Source organism: Myxocyprinus asiaticus, chromosome 30 (assembly GCF_019703515.2).
Source record: "Myxocyprinus asiaticus isolate MX2 ecotype Aquarium Trade chromosome 30, UBuf_Myxa_2, whole genome shotgun sequence".
NCBI lineage: Eukaryota > Metazoa > Chordata > Actinopteri > Cypriniformes > Catostomidae > Myxocyprinus > Myxocyprinus asiaticus.
This window is the reverse complement of record NC_059373.1, coordinates 3,961,784-3,989,670: the sequence shown is the minus strand read 5'-3', so window position 1 is coordinate 3,989,670 and position 27,887 is coordinate 3,961,784. Positions and strand designations below refer to the sequence as shown.

Here is a 27,887-nt window from a genome sequence, read left to right as displayed (position 1 = left end):
TCTTTAAATCAGATTTTCAACAGATACTCCTTTTATCAATGCATAAAAATTGAATTTCCATTAAACATTACACTAATTATGTAATTCAGTCAAATGCGCATTTTAAGTTATTTGCTTTGTCAGAGCAAATGCGTTATTTATATAGACCCCAAAATGTTTATATATTCAAATATATGTGTAAGTCTCGTATATATAGCTATTTTTTTTTTTATTTTTTTTTTTTTATTTTTTGGCTGTACTTAATAAACAGCAAGAGAGGATGACTGATTTTAGTACGTTTCATTAAAATCTTTTCTGAGACTACATATGAACCTTTAACTGGCATTGTCAATGCAAACCCATCATAACTAACCAACATCAGACATTATATGACGACTAACAGCTATGGCTTTGAAGACAGTGGGTGAGATGCTAGACAGGTTTAAAATGTTGATTTGCGAGGTCCGTTTATGTTATGCTTGTGTTTCATGGTAGTCCAATGAGATCGACTTTGTTTTGCAGTTTAGGTGAGGGCATCGGAATAAACTGTAGCTAAATGGATCAATACAGAAATTAGTGTTATTTCTCTATATTTATATACATTTTTTATATTTTGCTTTAACCTCACTATCCATGAGACAATACAACCAGCATTCCATTCTAATATATACTGCAAATAAATCTTTTGGAAATTCCAAATTTGGCGTAGTCGGCAGGATGACAACTGGGTGTCAAAGCGAGAAGTATTGGATTAAATAATTAATTTTCAACCACACCAGAAGGAAAAACTCAAGACTGTGAGTGTCACAAGCCAGACTTGAATCAACAAGGTTTTTAAAGTTTTGCATTGAAGAACTGCAAGAGAACACGTTAACATAGAGATCACTAATTTCATCGGTGCAAATTCATTCCAACACACAAAAAATGGTCATCTGTTAAATGTTGTTCACATTTAGTTTTTGGAGCCATCACACTGCCTGAATAACAAAGAAACTACAAACTCTGCAACAAATGAAATCTTATTTTGATGTGTCGATTCTATAACAGCATTTCAATGAATACTGAATTTTCTCTATTGCTTTTAGAGACTTAAAAGGTTGTTTTCTCCACCAGACTAAAAGAGAAGGGAAAATACCAGAGTAATATTCACATGTCTAGCCCTGACATGTTAAATAAATGACAAAAATAAAAATAAAAATGCAGAACAAAAATTTTAAAAACCCCACACAGACATAAATCCCTTTATAAAAGTTGCTCTCTCTATGATAGTTTGGGGTCTTCGGGTACAGGGGACTGGAAGTTCAGAAGGGAGATGGTCGGGTCGTCTGCTGGTTCTGGCCCAAAACAGGAGTCGTTGTCCTCCAGCTCCAGAAGAATGGGTAGTTCTGTCCCGGTGGTCTCAGTAGTGATGGGGTCGGGTAGAATCACGGGCTGAGCCGTGTACTGGACCAGCAGCTTGCCTGAAAAACATTGACATATATTTTGACTAAAAGGTGAAGTGATTTTTTTGCACCTCTAGCATCACCAAATGAAATTGCAAAAATAATCAGTTTTCCTCAAACTTTCCCATTGGTTAAGGCGGAAACATACTCTACGTAAGTACGTGAACGCAGATGCAATTGCTTGGCCACCACATTGCCAACACGTGGTCCGGTTGAACATGCTAGGGCTGTTCAATGAAGGTAAACACCTTGGCTGTTCGCGGCCATTTTTGACCGGAAACAGTGCAGGTGTAACTTTTTATTTTTTTTAAGAAATAACATTTCTTTTTCCCAGAAGTAATAATAAAATGATGCGCTTCTTTTGGGATTTTATGATATTTAGATCTATTTTACCTATACATTTCTCAATTACACCATTCATTTGCATATGCAAATAAGCACATTTACTCTACCTTCACTTCAGTAAAAATATACACTTTAATTAAGTTTAAACATGAATCAATTATGAGAATGTGTCATGTTTTGGGGGCAAATTGCTGACATCTGCTGGAAAAAAAGAACAATTACATGACTTGAAAATCATGTCATTAATCATAACCAGTAGATGGCTGCTGAGACTGTGTGGTATGATTGCCTGCTGTAACTTAATATTATATTTTCAAATTTTAGATTTAGATTAGATTATCACAAGTTATGCATCTGGATATAGACAATAATCAAATTATCATAGGTATTTGTAAAAAAGGTATTTGAATTTATTTATCAAGATCTTGAATTAATTTACATCAAAACATTTGTGAATGCTGTTACATTTATTTATGGATCACTGAATCTGTATTAAACTATCATTTGTTTTGAAGTGGCAGTTTTTGCAAAAATGTCACATTATGTTTACAGTTAAACCTGACCATGGTTTTAAAAATTGAAGATAAAGAATAAGCATTTTGTTACCAATAATCTTTCATATATCAAAAATTAGTTTAAGTATCTTTGTTTCCATAACAGGAAGATGCAGTGTTTTGTCTAAAGGTGCGGCTCACACACCTAAGCATATATATTGGGGTCAGAGAGTTGTTTTGTTTTTTTGGTCTTTGATATGTGTGTTCTGCGTTCTGTCTTCTGGCTGTATTATTCTCACCAATTTATACGTGTGCGTGCGTGCGTGCGTGTGTGTTTGTATCCGTGTTCTGCACTGTGGGTGTATTATTGTCTCACCTCCTCATTTTTCTGTGTGTGTGTGTGTTCTGCATTGTGGCTGATTTATTGATTTTATTTGACAAATTAAAAAAAAAAAAAACACTGCTATGTATTATAGTCTCACCTATTCATTGTTGTGTAAGTATATTTGTTTATGTATGTTTTGCACTCTGGAAGTTTTATAGTCCCACCTCTTAATTTCTGTGAGTGTTTTTTCTGCATTGTGGCTAAATTATTTATTGTAATCGACAAATCTAAAATAAAATTGCTCTGTGTCAGTGTGTTTCCCATTCATTTAAGTCATTTACACTATCAATCTCCACTTTCACTTTCTTTTTCTTTAGTTTTTGGTAATTCACATTCTTCGTGCATATCCCACCCTACTGGGCAGGGAGGAGAATTTATAGTAAAAAAAGCACATAAATATTGATCTGGTTCTCACCCACACCTATCATATCACTTCTGAAGACATGGATTTAACCACTAGTGTCTTATGGATGACTTTTATGCTGCCTTTATGCAATTTTTAGTGCTTCATAATTTTGGTACCCATTCACTCGCATTGTATGGAGCTACAGAGCTGACATATTCTTCTAAAAATCTTTGTGTTCTGCAGAAGAAAGTCATGCACAACTATCCCTTTAACATGGCAAACTATCAATAAACTATTTATTTTGTGTCAACACAAAATTGAACTTTATAAGCAACCTAAACACCTGAATTTCTGGTATCCGCAGCAGATTCTGTGTCTTTGACTGGTTCAGGTGACAGTAGGTCCTGGATCTGTAATGAGTCCACAGATATTTGATTTATTAAATTAATAAATCTAAATGTATAATCATGAAATACTTGATTAATGACTATGATGACTAAGATTACACTGATAAGACTAAGAGTACATTAATCCTCTTGGAATCCTCTGAAATGCCACAGAAGTTACAGAGAAGGACTGTGATTTCAGAGAGTGTTCATTCACCCTCAACCTTTGCATATTAACAGCTAAGAACATTAACCAAAGCTACCAACACACAATTATATAACCAAAGACTTCCGAGAGTATGCTCACAGTTAAACTCAGAATATCTCTGGTTATGAGAGAGAAAGGCATTCAGAGAAAATTAAACAGATAGAAAGATATCTATCATAAATTAAAATAAAGTTGTAATTCAAGACAAAACTTATCCTACATTTCTCCTTGGTATAAAATAGTTTTACTTCTACATATTTAAATGCTTTCATTTATTTTGGCACCATGTCACACATTCTTCTAGTGAACAGATCGGACAAGTTTGTTTAAAACTCTTTGCATGCCATTCATTCCATGAATTCTGTAATCTTTGAGCAGTGTTCTGGGTTCAATACAAGTTAAGCTGAATTGACAGTGTTTGTAGCATAGTGTTGATTACCACATAAAATAATTTTGACCAGTCCTTCGTTTATTTAAAAAAAATTATGACAGTAAAAGTTACAGTAAAACACTTACAATAGAAGTGAATGAAGCCAGTCCATAAACATTAAAATACACACTTTTTTTAAAGAATAGCCACAAAACTTAAACAATATGTGTTAGCATGATTTTAGTGTGATAAAATAATTACGGGCTTTGCAGCATTGCATCGTCATGACAACAAAATTGTCAAATTGGATATAACTTTACACAGATATGGTTAATTAGTGATTTTATCACACTAGAATCATGTTAACACTTGTAATGTTTCCATCTTGTGGCTATACTTCTGAAACAGATTGTGTTATAACGTTTATGGACTGGCTATATATACATATATACATACACACACACACACACACCAATCAGTCACAACATTAAAACCACCTGCCTAATATTGTGTAGGTCCCCCTCGTGCCGCCAAAGCAGCGCTAACCCACATCTCAGAATAACATTCAGAGATTATATTCTTCTCATCACAATTGTACAGAGTGGTTATCTGAGTTACTGTAGACACTCACTGGATGTTTTTGTTTTCTTGGCACCATTCTGAGTAAATTCTAGAGACTGTTGTGTGTGAAAATCCCAGGAGATCAGCAGTTACAGAAATACTCAAACTAGCCCATCTGGCAATCCCTAGCAACCGGGCCAATTTGGTTGCTTAGGAGACCTGACTGGAGTCACTCAGCATACCCTGGATTCAAACTCGCGACTCCAGGGGTGGTGGTCAGTGTCAATACTCTCTGAGCTACCCAGGCCACTTTTGATTTTTTGATTTTTTTTCTTATGGTAATCAACATTATATAGAGCCAGAATGATATCAAAAAGAATATATTTACAAAATACAATTCAGAAATGCACAGCACAGTTCACATTCACAAAATCCGATTCATAAATCCAAAATCCAATTCATAAGTACATAAGTCAGAGCACAAATTTTTTCCCAATTGCCCACACAAATATTTCTCAGTTAGGTATTTGTAAAAACATTTTGAATTTATCAAGTTCTTGAATTAATTTGCATCAAAACATTTGTGAATGTTGTTTAAAGTTGTGAATTTATTTATGGTTCACTGAATCTACATTTGCAAATCGTCACGTGTGTGTGTGGATCACTTTGGATTTGTGTGTGGCTATTTTGAGACTCTCCTGCCAGGTTTCGATTCACAAGCTGTGTCTCGTTTCGAAGGCTGCGTGCTAGCGAGCATGTGTCCTAATAAGGCAGAGGTATACCGAGCGTCCTCCTGTAAAAAGCCTAGTTTAAACAAGACGGCCTTCATAGGACAAACGGAAACAGGACGTAACATGGTTGCTAAGACAGCACTCCTCTCTTTAACAAGCGCCAGTGCTTTGAGTGAGAAGGGAACAAAGTCCCTCTGGAAGGGAATGCATGAGGTAAATTTTAGGAGAGTTAATATGATGTAAAGAGAAAAGAAAATAGATTTCACAGGTGTATTTTTGTCTATAATACTTAATTGTAATTATATATTAATATAATTATACATATTATATACTCTGCACCCATCTACTGAGGTACTTCAACTTGGGAATTAATATTACTTGCATCATATTTTCAGGCAAATTGGCGCCTTTTTTTTTAGTTTTTTTGACAAATGACGTTCATTTCCATTGAAGCACAGAATTGTTGGTTGTGAGTGCCCACGAAGGAAACACCTCATGCATCCTCCGAATTCATGTGAAAGAAGGTCGCATTCGAAGGCTGCATTCAAAGTGTCCTACTCGCTTTTCTGAAACTAGACAGCCTCGATGACGTATACGGCCCACAAATGTGACCTCCGGAGGATGCAGCCTTCCAAACGAGACGGCTTTTGTGAATCGAAACCTAGCAGGAGAGTCTCAAAATAGCCACACACAAATCCAAAGTGATCCACACACACACACGTGACGATTTGCAAATGCAGATTCAGTGAACCATAAATAAATGTAACAACATTCACAAATGTTTTGATGCAAATTAATTCCAGAACTTGATAGATACGTATTTGTAAAAATGTTTTGAATTGATTTAGGTGAGAAGTATTTGTGTGGGCAATTGGGGAAATATTTGTGCTCTGACTTATGCATTTATGAATTGTATTTTGTGAATATATTATTTTAGACATCATTCTGGCTCCATAACATTATGCTACAAATGCTGTCGACTGAGTTTAACTTGTATTGAACCCAGAACACACTGTTTTCTAAATGTTACGACATGAATCGCTGTCATTTTATCCAAACTAAATTACAGCTGAAAGAAAACTGTCTTAATAAGAAGATAAGAATAAGAAGAAATTTTGAAACAACACAAACAGGGAAACTTACACTAGCCAGGGTGTCCAGATCCACATCGGCAGAAGATGATGTAAAAATCTGTGAAACACAACAATCTCAGTTAAGATCATTATCGAGAGCACATATTTTAATTTCAAGGTTTGCATCTTATCTGCTTTGTAAATCTGGCCTTGAATGCCTCCTGGGAAGTTCTTTTTTCAAAAGATCTGAAATAGTAATTACAACATTATGTGCGTTCAGTTAATCTTGGTTGGAATAAAATGGACGCGACGGGTGATTTCATGTTTCTTTATTTTGCAAATGTAACATTTCAGCTAAAAAAATCTCATGTCTTTTAGTAATATCTTATTTATGGATAGCTGGCGACAAGCCTGGGCTTTTAAAAATGTGTCTGGAAGCCCCTATATTCCATTTCGTTGTGCTTAGTCTAGATTTTTTTAAATGCAAAAACACGTCTTTTTATATTTATGCATTTGACGGACACTTTATGCAAAGCAACTTTTAGTGCGTTCAAAGTATACACTTTATCAGTAGGTGTTCCTAGGAATCAAACCCATGACATTGGCATTGCTAATATACTCTACCAGTACAGTACAGTCTCGAAATACTAAACTAAACTAGTTCTAATTTTATAAGACACAAAAATACACTGAATTGATATTTACATCAAAAAGGGGCGAGGTGTCGAAGTTTATGGACTGAGCATTCAGGATTTGCTGAAGGTTGTCGAGTCCGTAGTCGATGGTCTCTAAATGATCAACCAGTTCAGTCCTATATAAAAAAAAATAAAATAAAAAAAAAATAAAATAAAAAAAAAGAGAGGAAAGAAAGAAAATCATATCTCATATGCTGTAAATAAACCAGACAATTCCACTCGCCATAAACCAAACAGTTGTCACTCTCGTTTAAGATTTATCGTTTAAACAAGCAGCCAATAAAAAACAGCAAGTTCATAACCACAAAGCATTTGAACACTCCTATGTGAAGAACGGGAGAAAGGCCAGTCCCCAGAAAGATCCAAACTGTGATGATATTGTCATAGAGGGAGGCGGGGCTGATGACCTCTTCACATTAGTATCCAATCAGAGGTGGAAGGGGAACGGAGTCAAAGGGTGATTGGGTATTTGGGGGTTTGAAAGGGAGGATAACACATGCGTCTTAGAAAAAGTTCTGCGATCATGCTTTTATATTTCTAACAGTGTTGGGGAGTAACTAACTAAAAGTAGCGACGCAACTAACTTAACTACATTTTTCAGCAGCGTGACAGTAGGATTGCTGGTCTTGAAATAGTGCTATACCAGTTACAAGCTACTTTTTCCAACAATTAACAATATAATGCAACCAAACGCAACGTTGTTTTTAAAGGAATATTCCGGGTTCAATACAAGATCAATCGACAATTTGTGGCATGATATTGATTACCACAAAAATGTATTTCAACTCGTCCCTCCTTTTCTTTTTAAAAAGCAATAATCAAGGTTACAGCGAGACACTTACAGTGGAAGACAATGGGTGCCAAGTTTTTAATGTTAAAATACTCAAAAGTAAAGCCACAAGACAAACAATATGCGTGTAAACATGATGATAAGACGGTAAAGTGATAAAATCACTGTGTAAAGTTATAGCCAATTTTACAGCTTCGTTTCCATGACGATTTAATGTCAACAATCCCTAAAATGACTGTAAAAATGTCCATTTAAACAACTTTACAGCTCAAATAATAGCATGAGTTTTGACAGAAGAATTAATGGAAGTGATTTTCAAAAATTATAATCCTCACATTTCTGCCTTTAAACCTTCCAAAAATTGGCCCCATTGACTTCCATTGTAATGGTAATCAACATAATGCCACAAATGCTGTTGATTGAGCTTAACTTGTATTGAACCCGGAATATTCCTTTAATGTCACATTGTTTGTGCACACAAGAGAGCAAGTTGAGGTAATAACAAAACGTGGTTCTATTTTATAAAACCCATTTAGATTATAAATGATGGTGCATTCTTGTTTTTTAGCTGTTTTTACTGTAAATGTAGAGTTATCTGTTCAAGTTTAATGCCATCACCCTAATTAAGATTGTTCATCTGGTCAAAACCCGTCATTGTTTTGTGCCTTTAATTATATACTTATACATATCATTTATGGGTGTTTCATCAACATCGAGCACTTTCATGTTTCAGGGGGTTGATTTTTATTCAAACAAAGAATTCACATTTTTTCTTTTTGTTATTTTAAGGTCACATTAAAACTGAATGGGAAACTTTTTACCTGGCCTTTATCATTTATTTTTGATACTTTTCAAATGCCTTTTATGTATAGATTTGACTGTTTTAGCCTGGTCCCAGAAACAGACTTTCAATATTACACTATGAAAATGCATTATAAAAATGCAAATTATTGCAACTATGATTATCTAAACAAAGAGTGAAATACACTTTTTATTTCAATATTTTGTTTTTATTTCAATATTTATTTTCCTGAATATATATGTAAAATGCAATTTCCTTCAGCGTCATTTCCATACACAATTCTATTAAACACAATAGAGTTTGAGATGTGCTGGAAATGACACTGTGGTGGGAAAAAAGGGGACAAAAGTACAAAAATGACATAAATCTCTTATGATGCATGTACATACACAGTTGGATATTGTAAAAAAAAAATTGGTGTGTGAAAATATTTTTAGATGAGCATACTTTCTAGAAATCCACAGTGCTAAAAGTGCCCGAAGTTTAAGGAACATCCATAAATGTTATAACATATGTGCTATATATTAAAAAAAATATTGCCCCTTTTAGTAGCTTTCATGTTGCAACCTAGTTTTTGTTACTAGCCTTTATTGTAGCTGACTACTACTACTAAATTTAGATTTATTCAATTAGCAGATCCAAAACAACTTACAAAATGATGAAGGATACAACTTAAAGGGATGGTTCACCCAAAAATGAAAAGTCTCCTATCATTTACTCACCCTCATGCCATCCCTGATGTGTAAGATTTTCTTTCTTCAGCAGAACACAAAGATTTTTAGAAGAATATTTTAAATATTGTTGCCCCAAAAATAACATAAAGGCAGCATAAAAGTAATCCATAAGATCCCAGTGTTTTAATCCATGTCTTCAGAACACATATGATAGGTGTGGGTGCAAACAGATCAATATTTAAGTCTGTTTTTACCATAAATTCTCCTCCCTGCTCAGTAGGGTGTCAAATGCATGAAGAATGTGAATCGCCAAAAACACAAGTAGAATGTGAAAGTGGAGATTGACTGAGCAGGGAGGAGAATTTATAGTAAAAAAGGACTTAAATATTGATCTGTTTCTCACCCACACCTATCACATCACTTCTGCAGACACTGATTTAACCACTGGAGTCATATGGATTAGTTCAGTACTGACTTATGTGATTTTTAGCGCTTCAAAAATGTTGGCACCCATTCACTTGCATTGTATGGACCAAAAGAGCTGAGAAATTCTTCTAAAAATCTTCATTGGAGTTCAGCAGATGAACGAAAGTCATACACAACCGGGATAGCATAAGGGTTAGTAAATGATGAGAGAATTTTAATTTTGGGGTGAACTATTCCTTTAAGAGACTCATCTTAAGGAGACAGTAAAACGAAAAGTGCTGCAATACAAAGTTTCAATTTCAATTTCAAAAGCAAAGTGCGTGGCAAGACAGAGATTAGAGTGTAAAGTAGCATGCCTATAGTTTAACTACAGAATTTTGCAAACTACAGTTTCTAAGAAGCTTCCCCAACACTGGTGTCTAAACTAAAGCTCAGTAGTCCCTGAACGCCCTATTTGCAAAATCACCAGCACACTTGAACCAACCAACAAACCAAAATGAGGGAAACTAGGAAACATTTGTGGCAGCCAGAGCTCCTACAGCACAGACCCCGGGAACGCGAGCTAAGCGCGGTTAATCAAGCACAGCATCAGGCGTTCTGGGGACAGCTCGGCCGACTGAAATGCTGACCCGGACTGAGGCCTGAGGTGGAGAGACGAGGTGGAGAAGCTGGAGAAAAGGCGAGAGATCTCAGACATCTGAGGATAACTGAAAAGACAGAAGCACAACATGGCACTATGGGCGCTACACACATCAACAGGCCTCTGCCACATTCACAAATGGGGGCAGACATTTGCTGGAGAGGGAACTACAGGCATTACAGAGTGACTTGAATCACAAATCGGTCTTGAATCGTTCTGAAATGGGTTTTTATTGATGTCCAGGTGTTTTGAGTGGTTATATGTGTTGGATTGGACTGTAAAACTACACTATTAAAAACATTTCCCCAATGAAACTCTATTATGTTCTTGGACAAACCATGAATGTGTCCCTTTAAAAAGACTCTTTTGATTATTATTTTTTTTTAATGATCCCTTATTTAATCCAGTCTTAAATCAAGACTTCAAAGGAATCCAAGTGAAGATCAATCACTAGAAGTGTAATTTTGGCATTTTGTGCATGGGAGACAGTACCGTCAAGTCAAAGTAAGCTTTAATTCATTTGTAAAAAAGAACAAGAGAAAAGTACACATTAGCATGCACTTTAATTACATATGAAAAAAAGGATTCAGTGCCATATGGCCAATGAGACGCATTACCACATGAAATAATGTACTGGCTCGCATGAATATCTGGAAAAATACTAGTATTAGTTGCTACGCCAGCCTGCCAGAGTAATCCAAGCAGCCAAATGCTAGAAACAAGTCCAGCTTAACAGTTACTTAAAGGAATAATTCCCCAAAAATGAAAATTGTGTCATAATTTACTCACCCACATGTTGTTCCAAAACTATGTGTCTTTCTTATGTGCAGCACAATAGGCAATGATTTAATGAACATATATCAGTCTGTTTTTAATAGTGCCTTTCTTTAAATCTTAAAAAAAGCACCCAAAAGTATCATAAAAGAAGTTCATGCAACTGATGTGTCATATTCCGAGTCTTCTGAAGGCATAAGATATGTTTTGGGGAGAAACAAGCTGAAACTTAAGCCATTTTTTATTTTATTTTTTATCTTGACGTCAGTTGAACATTCATGTGATTAGCTTGTTCATAGCGGCTCACATCTTCACAAGTAGGCGTGGGCAATATGCCGAAAGACACAAACTCGTAGAAATTTGACAATCCCAGGAGATCAGCAGTTACAGAAATACTCAAACCCACCCATCTGGAACCTACAATCATGCCACAATTGAAATCACTGAGATCAGATTTTTTTTCCCCATTCTGATGGTTGATGTGAACATTAACTGAAGCTCCTGACCCATATCTGCATGATTTTATGCATTACACTGCTGCCACATGATTGGCTGATTAGATATCACATGAATAAGTAGATGTACAGGTGTACCTAATAAAGTGGCCGGTGAGTGTATATACAGTATATTTACAGTATATATAAATACAGGGTTCGTACAGATGCTTCAAAGTTAATTTCAAGGACTTTTCAAGCACATTTTTATTTGTTTTCAAGGACTATGCTCGAGATGTCACAAAAATTTTTATGTTTTGTTAATTTAAATACAAATATTTTAACCATTCAGTTCATTTATTTTTATAAAACACTACTATTTACAAGTACAACAATGAGCATCTTTAACTACATATTCTCACAGTAACAATTCTTGGTTCATTCATGACGAAACTGATGTGCAATTGTAGTATGCGCCCTTAAAACGCACTTCGCTTTCCAACAAAAGTGAATAACTGGGTCCGTAAACAGTAGTCCATATGACTCGTGTGCTGTGTTTCATGTTTTCTAAAGTCACACAACAGATTTATGTGAGGAACTGACCCAAAATGCAAATGGGTCATTCTCAAAAAAATTTGACTTTCCAACTTACAAAATATTGAAATACTGGCCCATTCTGAACAGTGCTGCCAAAAGTAACAGGTGCCACGTGACATCGCCGTCTATGCGCTGCCTGCTTCAGCAGTGGTCTAGTGGTCTGTCATAATTTTTCCGAAATAGATAAATACATTTAATTTATTAAATGATTTAAGCAATGCATTTTAAGATTTTCTATAATTCAAGAACTTTTTAAGCACCTCTTGGTAAAAATTGCTATTTTCAAGGGTTTTCCAGGACTTAAATTTGAAAAAGCCAAATTTAAGTACTTCAAGCACCTTGTACGAACCCTGTAAATATATAATATATATGCATGCAAGTACACAACATACATTTATAGTATAAATATATAGTATAAATAAACATATATTATATACAGTATATGAGCATATACAACGATCAGCCACAATACTAAAACCACCTGCCTAATATCGTGTAGGTCCCCCTCATGCTGCCAAACCAGCTCTGACCCGTCAAGGTATGGACTCCACAAGACCTCTGAAGGTGTCCTGTGGTATCTGGCACCAAGACGTTAGCAGCAGATCCTTTAAATCCTGTAAGTTTAGAGGTGGAGCTTCCACAGATCGGACTTGTTGGTCCAGCACATACCATAGATGCTCAATCGGATTGAGATCTGGGGAATTTGGACGTAAAGTCAACACCTTGAACTCTTTGTCATGTTCCTCAAACCATTCCTGAACAATTTTTGCAGTGTGCATTATCCTGCTGAAAGAGGCCACTGCCCTCAGGGAATACCATTGCTATGGAGGGGTGTACATGGTCTGCAACAATCTTTTGGTAGGTGGTACGTGTAAAAGTAATGCGTTCATGTGGATGTTCCTTGAGGAATTGTCAAATCAAACAAACGTATGGAGTGCCACAGAGATCAGTTTTAGGGCCTCTGCATTTCTCCTTATACATGCTTCCCCTGGGAGATATCAGAAATCATGGAATAAATTTCCACTGCTATGCCGACGATACCCAACTTTATATTTCCTCTAAACCCAATGAAAATTCACAATTCTCCAAATTAGCAGAGTGTATCAATAAAATCAAAGATTGGATGGCCAGAAATGTCCTTCTACTCAATTCCGACAAAACAGAGGTACTAATTACTGGACCAAAAACCTCTAAAAAATAAGCCGCGAAAATATAATTTGACTCTCGATGGATGTACTGTTACATCATCTTCAACAGCAAAGAACTTAGGTGTTATATTTCAAACAAATCTGTCCTTTGAAATTCAAATTTCCAATGTTTGTAGAACAGCATTCTTTCACCTCAGAAATATTGCTAAGTTACGACACATGCTCTCCGTTGCTGATGCCAAAAAACGAATTCATGTGTTCAAGACCTCAAGACTAGATTATTGTAATGCATTATTGGGAGGATGTCCAGGAAGTCAATTGGTTCAAAATGCAGCTGCCAGAGTTCTGACTAGAACCAAGAAATATGATCATATTATCCCCATTTTATCGTTGTTACATTGGCTACCTGTTAAATTTCGTGTTCATTTTAAAATTCTGTTAACTACGTACAAAGCTTTGAATGGTCTAGCTCCGCAGTACTTAAGTGACTTTCTACCACACTATTCCATCACGTTCATTACGATCGCAAAATTCTGGCTTGATAATAGTTCCTAGAATATCAAAATCCACAAAAGGAGGTAGATCCTTTTCCTATTTGGCTCCTAAACTATGGAATAGTCTCCTTAACACTGTTCAGGATGCAGACACACTCATTCAGTTTAAGTCTAGACTAAAGACTCATCTATTTAGCCAGGAATACACCTAATTTATCCATCAACTCACAATTAGGCTGCTTTAGTTAGGTCTGCTGGAACCAGAAACATCTATCATGATCTATAACTGCATCAAATTGAATAACATCTACACTAACAGTATTCTATTTGTTTCCATGTCATTCATATCCCGAGGTTACCAGATCCGGCCAGATCCAGCTACGTTCCTGCCTGGTGTTGGACTCCACTGCTACGTGTCTCTGAGTGATGACAACTAAATGCAGCCGATGCTAGCCAAACATCACTTCAGTCTATTATGATGGACTTCAGACGACACTATGACCCTTGCCATAGATGTGGCTGTCTTGTCGGGCACTTCTTATGCACCTTACAGTCTAGCTGATCCCACAAAAGCTCAATGGGGTTAAGATCCATAACACTCTTTTCCAATTATCTGTTGTCCAATGTCTGTGTTTCTTTGCCCACTTGAACCTTTTCTTTTTGTTTTTTTGTTTCAAAAGTGGCTTTTTCTTTGCAATTCTTCCCATAAAGCCTGCACCCCTGAGTCTTCTCTTTACTGTTGTACATGAAACTGGTGTTGAGCGGGTAGAATTCAATGAAGCTGTCAGCTGAGGACATGTGAGGTGTCTATTTCTCAAACTAGAGACTCTGATGTACTTATCCTCTTGTTTAGTTGTACATCTGGCCTTCCACATCTCTTTCTGTCCTTGTTAGAGCCAGTTGTCCTTTGTCTTTGAAGACTGTAGTGTACACCTTTGTATTCAAGCATTGTATAGCCTTCATTCCTCAAAACAATGATTGACTGATGAGTTTCTAGAGAAAGCTGTTTCTTTTTTGCCATTTTTGAACTAATATTGACCTTAAGACATGCCAGTTTATTGCATACTGTGGCAACTCAGAAACAAACACAAAGACAATGTTAAACTTCATTTAATGAACCAAATAGCTTTCAGCTGTTTGATATAATGGCTAGTGATTTTCTAGTACCAAATTAGCAACTTAGCATGATTACTCAAGGATAAGGTGTTGGAGTGATGGCTGCTGTCAAGATTTGATCAAAAATTACTTTTTTCAAATAGTGATGGTGCTGTTTTTTACATCAGTAATGTCCTGACTATACACTGTGATCAGTTGAATGACACTTTGGTGAATTAAAGTACCAATTTCCTTCTGAAACAGCAAAATCTGTACATTATTCCAAACTTTTGGCCGCCAGTGTACATGTATTGTGTGTGTGTGTGTGTATATATATATATATATATATATACACACACACACACACACACACACACACACACATAGATAGATAGATAGATAGATAAATAATATAATAATTCAGATTATAAATTAAAGTACATTGGCAGACAAGTACAGTATTGATTAGGCAATACAAAAAGAGGCTGCTTGAATTGCACCGATAGTAGGACAAATTCTTTATTATGTTCAAGGGGCATGATTAATTGCATAAATTTTGTTGGTTTTGCCCTATGACAAAAATCTTTTATGATTCCTGTCTCTGATGGCAACAGTTTTGGCACAAATTATACAGAATGAAACCTGTTTAAATTAGGAATGTGCATTGAGTGCAGTGCATGGACCAGCTAGTCGACTATTAAAACACTACTTGAAAATGTGTTTAATTATTGTAAATTGATTTTCCTCTGCGCATTTTCCTGCTATGGGCAATGCTGAATCTCTTCCCAAATCTTAGTTGCATTTGAGTCCACTGGGGGGCGCTGTGGACGTGTCAGAGGTTTTGGAAGAGAAGGAGAAATGATGCCATCTTTGTCCAAGTGTGAAGTCATGTGTGGCAATACTTGTCATATTTTGATTCTTACTGAATTCTACTTAGATTTTTGGTTCTTGTTAAAGTCATGTCTACCAACGTACGAGGATCTGCTTTAATGGTGGAAAGAAAATGTGAAGCGGTACAAGAAGCTCTGAAGTTTTTCAGACCAGTATGTGTATGTGCGTTAAATCTCTAAACATGGGCAGAGCGCATTTTATAAAAAGCCAACTTTCACCACCAGCATTTTCTGAATAATAACATGTGAAATGATAAAAATGTGATAGCCTTTATTTAGACTCAGAGTTTATATATATTTATATATATACACACACACACACACACACACACACACACATAGTACTGTGCAAAAGTTTTAGGCACTTGTGAAAAATGTTGCAGAGTGAGGATGTCTTCAAAAATAATGACATAAATAATTTTCATTTATCACTTAATGTCAAACAAAGTCCAGTAAACATAAAAAAGCTAAATCAATATTCGGTGTGACCACCTTTGCCTTAAAAACAGCCCCAATTCTCCTAGGTACACCTGGACACAGTTTTTCTTGGTTGTTGGCAGATAGGATGTTCAAAGCTTCTTGGAGAATTCACCACAGTTCTTCTATCTATTTAGGCTGTCTCAATTGCTTCTGTCTCTTTATGTAATCCCAGACTGACTCAATGTTCAGTGGGGGGCTCTGTGGGGGCCATGCCATCTGTTGCAGGGCTCCCTGTTCTTCTATTCTAATCTTTTCTATTTGCAAAAGTAATGTTTGGGAGTCTAACATTTATATTTCCTATTGACACGCTGAAGCAGAAGATATAAATAACCATCTTAAGACAAATGTTTTTGTGAAACATCTTATGTGCCTAAGACTTTTGCACATTACTGTGTATATATATATATATATATATATATATATATATATATATATATATATATATAAAAACATTATTAATGCATTTTATTCATTTCATTTTTTTCCCCAAAAAGAAAAGCATAGTCTGTTGAAGTTGGCTTATTTTGAAACCGTTCTTGGTAACGCTTGTGAATAAAACAAATTATAAATTTCACGTATGTGTCATACTTGTTATTTTTAACTTTATTACTCATATTTTTGTGGGTTAGAGTACTGTACTACAAAATCATTTGAAAATGCCCATCCCTAGCTTTAATGTGAAAAGAGACCCAAATAGGCATGGTGCAACTGAAAAAGTGGTGGAACTGAACATGGGTTCAAACCAAGCAATGAAAGCAAGTGTGAAAACAGCCTATAATAAGGATCCACACAGTAAAAACTAGTTTCTAATGATTAAGTTGAAGGGATTTTAAAATTTGCAGTTATTAATCTGGGTACAGAAAATCTGTGGTAAACAGTGGAGAAGTTTTGCTCAGATGTAGTTATCACACTAGTGCTCAGGTAAGAATTAAACTCACTTGTCCAAGCAGGCAACGCTCAAACACTTCTGTTCGACGGGGGGCGGAGTCGGCGCAGTGACGGGCTCGCTCTCCTGAAGAATTGAGTTAATGAAGGTTATAGGGGAAAGGGGTGTGTCTGCAGGTATGCTTGACAACGCCCCGACTTCCACTTCAACAGGACACACCTCCTCCACCTCAGGGCTGTGGGCGGGGCTAGACGGCTCCTCCTTAATGTGGACCAATGGGCTTGTTCTGTGATGTAAAAAAAAAAAAAACATCTAATCATCTTCAAAAAACAATTACTTTCATGAAGCTTATATATTTTCTTTTTTTAATTGTAAATGTTAAAAGAGGCCATGTAAAGGAAAACATATTTACTCATCTGAAATAAGAGTTTGATTTACTATGCAGGCAGACTCTAACGAGGACATTTACATAAAAAAGTCTTAAAGATACAGTAGCAATCAGGGCCAGTTTAATTCTAAGCATTAGTTAGAGACTTGAAAATGAAATTTTTGTAATTTCATTTTTTAGTTTATGTTTTTGGTGCAAGAAACCTTGACTCCCATTATAAGTGGACATTAGTGAAAAAATGTAAATGCTTCAAAACGTGCCTATCCTCAATCCACTCCTCAGTGGCCACGGGGTTAGACTGTGCCAGTTCGGTGATGTCAGAGATAATCGGTCCCGTCTTGACAGGTGACTCCGAGTTGAAGACACTCGTTCCAGTGAAAGGTGTGCTGGAGGGCTACCAAAGCAAAAACACACCAACTTTAGCAACATCCCATGTACAGACAAAAATATGCAAATAATTTAGGATTCACTGGGAAATTCAGTTCACAGTTTGAGGGGGCAGTACTCACAGAGATAGCAGGGGACGACTCCAGTGAGTACTGCCGTGAGTATTTGGGCATGGAGTGTGTGGAACTGCTGTCATTCAACATCAGGGGACTGTGAACAAAAACAAAAACAAACAAACCAAATCAAACAAAAATGCAATAAAAAGACCAAACAAAAATACAAAACCAAACGAAACCAGAGCAAAACAAAAACAGAAGGCAAGATAAAAGGGGCAAGAGATGTAAAACAGAAAAAGTTGGCAGGCTGTCACATTTTGCACTCAAAGCAACAGTTGAATAGTGAGATAGTGACAGAAATTGATACATTTTGATCAGTTTGAATTCATTTAAAGTTGACTTGCATCTTTCGTTTCACTCCGAGGACTCTGTTGGACCGTGCCAATGTGATCAGGAACTGAATTAGCTGTGGAAACAAACATTTTCAAGCATTTAGCTGACAGTTTTCTTTTGCTATTTTATAGGAAATATCTTCATATGGTACATAAACAGAGTTTACACACATAAAATCAAAACTGACCCCATTTACTTAATATACAATCCTGGTTGATATTATACGTGATTGTATATATAAAACATTTCTATGTAATGTTTCATCAAAACATTATAACTTGCTCCACATTTGAAACGTCTTTCCATTTTTGGCTGACATTACAGAGTTCTCTTATTTTTCAAAACCTCCCTTCCAACAAACTGTCATATAGAGACCACATTTTTGTTGTTGTTGCATATCTTATCTCACTCAAAAATGCATAACATTATGGAAGTTAAATGGTATGCGAAAGTCATTTTATGTTGATTTTAAACTGATAAGCATGCCTTTAACACAAAGTCCGTAACTGCAAAGGAAAAAGAGTTAAGTACTTTATAACAAAAAAAGTCAAAGCTGCCTTTTTGAACAATAAAGGAAGGAGATTTTAACCTTATTGACGACTTTCTGCTGTTGGGCGTGTTTCTGTCTCATTGTGGCCACTTCCCTCCAGAGAGCTTCATTTTCACTGCGAGAGACAGACAGAGAACAAGAAGATACAATTTAAAACTTCATGCAATGCTTTCTTTTGGTAGTGTCAGTTTGAGGACTGAAATCTTATAATCGTCTATATGCATGGGAATTAAAAAAAAAAAAACTAAATAAGATTTATTCCACCCATAAACCTCTGTTGTATTTCTCAAACTTGTACTGTAAATAATGACTAGAAAATGGAAAGTCCTGGCTCTAAAATCTGACTGAACAAACCAGTATATTCATGTTGTAAATATAGATTAAATATAAACAATTAATATCTAATACATCCATTTCATTACAAAAATTTAAATGTATAAATCTTTACAGTAAATATAGAAAATACATAATTTAATACATATATTTATGTAAAAAATACTATAAATTCATACTGTAAACATTCTTATATATTAAATTTAATCAATTATTTGCATATAAAAAAAATATATAAATTAAATATATTCAATAAATAAATTACGATTATAAATCTATAAATACATACAATAAATATAAATATACAAATGTAATATTTTTAATACAAATACATTATAATGGTATAAATATACTGCAAATTTAAACAAAAAAATAAATACATTTTATTAAATAAGTTACACATTATAATATATTGAGAATTGGTATCATTGTTTTTGTTTTTTGTTTTTTTGGTCAAATTATTGGTGAAGCCATTTAATAAAAAGCAGTAAGCCACTTAGCGTGCGTTACAATGACTTGCTAAGAAGTATTGTCATAGGAAATTCTACTTGTTTGGATTGCAATAGCTGGCACAGGTGTGCAACTGTGCCTTGTGAAGTGCTGATTGTGCCCGACCTCTCAGTGATAGTCACACGGATGAAATCACACTCTCATCGGTGTTTCAAACACTCCCGGAGGACTGCACTCTTTATCTGCACTCATGGAGGTTATGAGATGACTCGATGGCACTGTAACCCAGCAGTTTGTCTGTAAAACAGCAGCGTGCAGGAAGAGTCTCTTTAAGAGTTCCCTCCTCCGGCCATGTGACCTGCCCCCGGCTCTCACCCCTCAGCAGATGGGGTGGGGGTTTATTGGGGCAGGTGTGGATTCCTGTGAGCAGGGGGATCAGACCTCTCCCAAATGTCTATTCAGAGACACACAAACTGGCCTCGAAGTGCTTCAAAACTTTACATTCTAAGATACTAAAATGGTTAAATACAACATGAAATCAAACATGAGATCCTATTTATTTTCTTAATATATGTGCCTGATTTTATTGTGCACAATTAATTAGTGCAAGTTCTTCTAAAGGCATAAAGTTTGTTTTCATAGTCTTTCATCAAAAAGGCCAAATGGGTGGGGAAAAATAATATTAAACAACAACATCAAAGCCTATCAGGATCAATTCAAGTCCTGTCTTCAATCAAGTTTCTTTCTGAAAATGCCATTTCATGTTCTCTTAAATCATATTCTAAAGTTTTACTGAGTTGCACTGCAAGCTATTTATAACTAATAATGTTCTAATATTCAACAATCAAGTGAAAGTAATTAGCAAGTCTTTGAAAGGACTGTGTTTTTATACAGTTCTATAAAGTGTAATCTTTGCACCAGTTCTTGTAAATCCAAGACAATGAAAGGGCGTGGTTTATATGATGACATCATCAGCAATGCTATGCCTGTGTGTCTACCAGCTGACCCTTGACAAACTCAAGAGCCCCGTCCAGCTGTGACAGTGAGTGTGTGTGTGTTTTGGCAATGGATAAAATGCCTCCAAACAAGCTCAGAGCAGCTGCAAGACCGTCTGCTTTTGACCGATGACTAACTGGGTTAAAAGGTGCATTAACAAGCCATCGCTGATTCGTAGACACACAAAGACTAGAGATTAGCATACATTCACCTCTTAACCATTCCACTTTCAACTGATATTGATTTCAACCTATGTAACACCAGAAATGAACTAAACTAAAAAACAAAAACACAACCAATGGGACGCAAAGGCAATGGTTACATCAGACATACATTAGATTTAGTCAAATATAGCAAAACATCCCATAGACTTACACTGAGCAGTCAATAGAGACCTGGAGGTGAGCTCTTTAGAAATGGACCAGTGAGCAACCACTTAACACCCACACAGAATACTCTAGCAATGAACTAAAGACACTCAAAACACCATAGCAATAGTAATCGGCCGACGTCTCGGCCAGGGCCGACTAATCGGCCGGGCCGACTAATCGGCCGACGTCTCGGACGGGCCGACTAATCGACCGAGCCGACTAATCGACCGATGTCTCGGCCGGACCGACTAATCGACCGATAATTGGCCCTTTTACGATTTCAGCATCGGCCAAAAAACATTTTGCTTGGCTGATTAACAGAAGTGTTAACTTTCCCTTGTGTCAGTTCCAAAATCTATCAATAGATTTGTCAGTGGAGTCTACACTTTCTCTTTTCAAGGTTTTTTCTTTTCAAGTTTATGCAAATTTGAATAAATATTGCATAAAATAAGTGTTCGTTTCACTGACGATTTAGCATTTATTTCTGTCAAAGTTGTTTGACGTGCAGCTCTGGGGACATGAGAAAATGACACAAACACAATAAATGTAAATGATTTCAGTTATTTTAGGCCCACAGCAATGTGAAACATTATAAACAGTCTTTATTCTTTTTAACATGCCTATTAAAATTGTAATCGATTTAAATGAAACCTTCTTTTATAAGTTGTATGGGGGACTTACAAGGCACTGAATTGTAGGAATGACCTAGAATGTTCTGGTTGGACAGGGAGGGAGATTTGTGTTGTGAATGGTGGAACATGTCTACATTGCACAATACATTCTTATTTGAAAAGAGCAAGAAAACTTCTGCTTTCCATCATATTGTCTGCTTAAAAAGCTAAAAGAGTGTTGTGTAGCTTTAGTTCACATTTGGCATACAATTCTCAAGAAAATAACACAGATGACTTCCACTTCCTCTTCCTGTTTAGTTATTAAGAGTAATGCATTTTTCATTATTTTCTTGCTCAGTGTTTCAGATTATTGAGTTTTGGTCATGGTGATCCAATCTAAAAAAGTCTTATTTCAGGGTGTGTGACTCACTGTTTGAGGCTGCCGATTTTGGAATCCATGGACTCCTGCTTGCCCTTCATGAGCTGCACATCTGTGATCATTTTAGACACGTCGTCCGAGCTGAACTTCAGGTCCTCGTGTTTAATATTAGACACCTGCGGATGGACACAATGAAATCTTCAAAGATTTTGAGATGAACAGAATAGTGTGTGTGTAATTGGACAGGTGAGTGAAGTCTGACGTGACCTGTTTTTGAACCGTCACGAAGTGGAAAGCATGTGCTAATGGTTTGATTTCTGTCCGAGCTGGACAGTTGGACAAAGCCGCAGAGGAAAGACTATAAATCTGAGAGGTGGAAAGTGGCGGTGCTTGAGCATCAGCACAATGCCAGATTATGTGCCCCACGACCTCATCTTCTAATCCAACGACTCCAGCTGGCTCATGCTCAAACCTCAGATTATCTCAAGCTGTTATTGAGCCAATAGGAAAGAGGGACACCAGGAACCAAATAGGGCCATGGAAACTCCGCAGAGCAAATGCAGACCGTAGAAACACACACAAAAAAATCATCAGGGTTACTCGATTTGGTTATTTATCACCCACACTGAATGTGCACATGCACAAATTTCCAATGGAAATGTCTGAACTGCAGATTTTACTCCAAAAAGAAGTGGAACTTGCCACCACATGATATCAGAGAGGCATCTATTCTTAGTATATTTAAATCAAATAATAAATGTTATGATTTCAGAAAAGCTTTTACTTAATTGTTTTATTTTTGCATTGCATTTTATAGTTAATATTCTTTTTATCTCCATGTTTAGACAAAAAATATTCTTTTTTTTTTTTTATGTAACTTAGTTTTTCCTATGTAAAGCACCTTGAGAAGTTACCTTTAAAGACGCTATATAACATAGTTTGTGTATACAAATTTTAAGCATGACTTACATTATTTAAAACAAAATTTCCCAAATCACTTTTAATATAAGGTTTATCAAAGCCAACAAATTACTAATATATCCAACAAGTCCATCAATATAATGCATATCTTAGAAAAAAAACTCCATCAGCAGTAAGTTCATTCTGTTCTGTTTAAGTTATTTACACACCTAAACCCTTACTGAGTTCTGCTAAACATATTTCACAACATTTAATGCTGGAAAGCCATTTCTAGTGCCCAGTATGAAAGGAGGGATCATTAATAATGCCACGTTATTAAATTTTTCACTGTGTAAGAACATAATACTTTAATTGCCAGCATTCGATGCATCAGTTACGTAAGCACAATGGTGCGCTCATGTGAAAAGTCAGAGAAGTCGCTTTGTATACAACAGAGGAACGAACGTCACGCAAGACTTAGTTAATTTCAAACAGCATCCCAGCACTGGCCGGAAGCTATGATTTAAAGTTAAAAACATTTTAATTATCAATTTGTTTCTTACACCAACCTATCGCTTTGCTTCAGAAGACATTAACTGATCGACTGAAGCCGTGTGGATTACTTTTATGCGCTTAAATAAAACTTTTGGATGGCAAAAAGCCAGCCGCCTGATGGCACCCATTTACTTACATTATAAGGACCTACACAGCTTCAACATTTTTCTAAAAATTTTAATTTGTGTTCTACTTAAGACAGTCAGCCATACACATCTCGGATGGCTTCAGGGTAAGTGAATAATGATGGAATTTTCATTTTTGGGTGAACTATTCCTTTATGGTTCTGATTATCACGAACACCCAATTGATATATTCAGATGTTTCGAATAGGCAGATGACATTTATTCGGCAAATGAGAGGTGACTGTTTTCCACTTACTGTTGTGACCTTCCTCTTAATATTCTCCAGCAGGTGCTCCTGACCGCGGATGAAATACGGATGCTGGAATTCCGTGTCATCTTGCTCCGGTTTTACCAGTCCTCCCTGCTCGATATGGACAACTTTACGGAAACCATCTATGAGGGGGATTTATATTTATATATTATATTTGTACATAAGCACAGTGTTAATAGATTTCATAATGTTAACTGGTCCCTGCATCCAAGTATGCAAGTTTTATGTATACAGACAATACAACAGCTAATACATAAAGATAAAATTTGCTTCCAAGATTTTAGGTTATTGGACAAAACAATATCAAAAACTTCTGAAAATGTTTATTTCTTTGTTGAATCTAAACATGTATTATAAACATTATCAAGAATGTACAACATACACCAGATATACCTTCATGACATCATCTGGCGCGGTCATAAAATGATTAAATTATACCTCTTAGCCCTTGTGCGACCTTCGGGACATTTTTGTCTTTTTAATTTTAGTTTTTTCAATCATTTTGACTGTGTTAATGCCAATGGCATAAATTTTGCCAAAGGTGAGTATTTTTGGGGAAATTTTGATATTTCAACCTCAGTTCTTATAATACACTGTGTACACAAAATAGTTACACTCGGGACCTTCAGGACAAAAATGTCCCCATTGAAACCCATTAAAACTGCAATATTTGATCCCAGTGTCATTAAAGAATAAAATCATGAATTCTATGATATTATGCTTTCATTCTGGAGCCCTGGCTTCAAAATGTACATTTGTAATATTTTCCACCAGATGGTGCAATTTTTCTCATGTTTAGCCTATGGAGCAAATACATACTTTTTTCCTATTTTCTGTTTGCTGTATTATAGAGCACTGCAGGCCAGTTGAATAAATGATGCAGCTAAAACTGTGTGGGTGTGTTGGTATGGATGTCAGAGTGTGTTTGGTATGTGTGCATTGAGAAATTTGTGTGGGGGTGTGTGTATGTGTGGGTGTGTAAAAAAACAACAGTGGCATTATGTAAACAAACTGGCATTTGAAGGGTTAAAATCCTGAAAATGAATTAATATTTGGTAGTTATGATCAGGACTGATGTTGATTAAAAAAACTAACTCACTGAAAGTGGAAAATAATATAAATATATAAATTATCATGGCAGTTTTTTGACACGGATATTTTTTGTCCCTTTAAGGACCTCTGAGTAACTTTTTTAAATTGACACACAAGGTCAAAATGCAGATGATTAAATGGAAACTGATTCGGTTCTTCAACTTACACATATTGAGCTGTCGAACAAAACTGGTCATGTTATTGTGCTTGAAGTATTTTGGAAGAACCTCTTTGGAAAACTTGCCCTGGTCGAACACATGGAAGCTGTTGCCATTCTAAAAAAAAAAAAAAAAGAGAGTTTGGCAAGCAAACACACTGATAAACACTTGTATTATGCTTAATAGAGATTAACTGCATTTATAATCAGTTTATTGGAAAATTGGCTCCAAGGAATCCAGTTGTAAACACATTTCATTCTTAAAAAAGGGTATCATTAATATGTAGGCAAGCATCTATACATTAGTCTTCTGCAAAGTCATGATGAGGCTCTGTTGATCAATACAGATCTACTGTGATCCAGATTTAGGGCCATTCACTTTATTTAGGGACACATCAGTTTAGGCCTCAACTGCCACAGTACAAATTAATCTATGATCTAATGATGTTTCACACACACCCACCCACCCCCAAACCACGTTAAACCCAAACCCAGACTCTGAACTCACAGGACTCCAGCAGATTAACGGATCCGTGTCCGGATCTTCCACCAGCGTCCAGAGTTTAGTGAGAAACGCAGGTACATTATTACCGGTGACCACCACTCCTCCGGGCCCGACACTGTGATACTCCATTACAGATGATTTATCGACTATATCCGATGATAAACAAACTCTCTGTAACCAGGATCAGAATGACACACTCTGTACAAACACGGATTATTCCGTTCAAAAACACGACTATGATTCCGTTTATCTCCTCTGACGATCCGGGTACCGTTCAAAGAGCGATATTTTAAATAAAACTTGTTTTTTACGATATCGATCGAGTGGAAATTTCCATTAAATCTCACATCGCGACAAGTGCGTAGAAAAACAAGCAGCGTAGTGGGTCGCCGCGCTCTGATGACGTCACTGCGACGGATCTCTCAAAATAGTTCATATAAATTAAAACGGCTTTAAACACCAAACACATTAAGTGTAATCAAACCTTTTGGCTTTTTGTTGTGTTTTAATATATTCAAAATAATAAAATTTGGAAGATTTCTACAGCAATGCAATATTGCTATCGACTGAACACAACAACAACTCCGACATCAACGCCATTGCCGTTAGCGGTCCTGTCCCAATACCCCCACTTGCGGTTTTAGTCTTGACTACTTACCCACTTGTCTTTTGTATTTCCGGTGTTTGGCCACTAGTGTGCAAGTACACGTCAAGAATGCGAGTGTGTGTATGACCTTTGATGGCACATTGGCACACTCACAGGCTTAAAGATGTTGGTGCTGGTTGTGACAGCTGTTTTTGTCTTTTCACTCATCTGAAGACTGATTATTTTTGGCAGCGGTGACGGTTATAGCCTACTTAAAATAATAAATAACTGAAAATTGTACCAATATTTTCATTTATTAAATACTGGTTGTTGGAAGTGTATTGTGCTGCAAAATATGTAAATACATTTTTTTATAATTTTTTATTTTTTTTTGTGTGTGTGAAAATTATTTTAAAAGTTAATTATTTTTACTCATTTTGATTTTCAATATAAATTTTTTTTATTGTAAAACTGCGTTGTCCATAATTGCTGTAAAATATGAAATATAAGCAATTTCTTTCTACTTTGTTTCGCAATACACTGCATAAAATGTAATAAAAAAATTATTCTATAAACCTGTGTGATCCATTAATAGCTACTAATACAAACCATTTAAATGATATGCTTTGGATTGTCAACTGAGCCAATTTGGTTGCTTAGGAGACTTGGCTGGAGTCACTCAGCACACCCTGGATTCAAACTCACAACTCCAGGGGTGGTAGTCAATTTTTTTACTCGCTGAACTTCCCAGGCCCAGATTATAATAAATAACTTATGTTGAAAAGCTTCCCTTGATGTCATCATGATGAAAATACACGGATCGCTCGGGTAGGCGGGGTGTGGCCCCTGATCGTGATGAACTCTGGGATGCACTTAGCATGAAAGACTGCTTCGAAGCGGTATTCGCACTAGTGAGGATTTAGTGCAGGTTAAGTGCACTGAGCTTTGGCATGTTTTAGACATGGGAGAGTATTGAACACTTACTTCCTGTCGTGTGCACATGCACTCAAGTGGCCAAGACTGCAAGTGTGGGTATTGTGACAGGACCTTCAGTTCAACGTTTTGTGTTTCTTCTTCTTGTGATGTTTATTACTGGTTGGCAATACAGTTTATGGTGCCTTCTCACCACCTACCAAGTGTGGAGCGTCACAAGAAAGTATTTCAGTGGAGTCAAACGTCCGCTGAAGATGATGAAAGTGGCAAAATTTCATCGAAAAGAGGTCACACACTTTATGTACAGTTGTGCTCAAAAGTTTGCATACCCTGGCAGAAATTGTGACATTTTGGCACTGATTTTGAAAATATGACTGATCATGCAATAAAACTGTCTTTTATTTAAGGATAGTGATCATATAAAGCCATTTATCATCACATAGTTGTTTGGCTCCTTTTTAAATCATAATGATAAAAGAAATCACCCAAATGGCCCTGATCAAAAGTTTACATACCCTTGAATGTTTGGCCTTGTTACAGACACACAAGGTGACACACACAGGTTTAAATGGCAATTAAAGTTTAATTTCCCACACCTGTGGCTTTTTAAATTGCAATTAGTGTCTGTGTATAAATAGTCAGTGAGTTTGTTAGCTCTCACGTGGATGCACTGAGCAGGCTAGATACTGAGACATGGGGAGCAG

General features: G+C 36.1%; 1 protein-coding gene across 4 annotated transcripts; it reads right to left on the bottom strand.

Annotated features, from left to right (window-relative positions):
• Window positions 1-199: 199 nt before the first annotated feature.
• On the bottom strand, window positions 200-26,482 carry hsf1 (heat shock transcription factor 1). 4 transcript variants are annotated; one of them, XM_051663465.1, is made up of 14 exons: window positions 26,323-26,482; window positions 25,169-25,277; window positions 23,896-24,032; window positions 22,111-22,235; window positions 18,959-19,034; window positions 18,381-18,442; window positions 18,043-18,130; window positions 17,794-17,927; window positions 17,198-17,431; window positions 10,337-10,414; window positions 7,026-7,131; window positions 6,391-6,438; window positions 3,335-3,401; window positions 200-1,439 (listed from the first exon to the last, which is right to left on the bottom strand). In XM_051663465.1, the coding sequence occupies exons 2-14, from the start codon at window positions 25,197-25,199 to the stop codon at window positions 1,240-1,242; spliced, it is 1,386 nt and encodes a 461-aa protein (XP_051519425.1). In that variant the 5' UTR covers window positions 25,200-25,277; window positions 26,323-26,482; the 3' UTR covers window positions 200-1,239. The 4 variants fall into 4 exon arrangements, 3 of the variants coding, with proteins under 3 accessions (XP_051519425.1, XP_051519423.1, XP_051519424.1); XM_051663463.1 differs by lacking the exon at window positions 26,323-26,482 and adding an exon at window positions 25,668-26,296; XR_007893889.1 differs by lacking the exon at window positions 26,323-26,482 and adding an exon at window positions 25,668-26,298 and having other exon boundaries at window positions 1,406-1,439; window positions 6,391-6,566.
• Window positions 26,483-27,887: the final 1,405 nt, after the last annotated feature.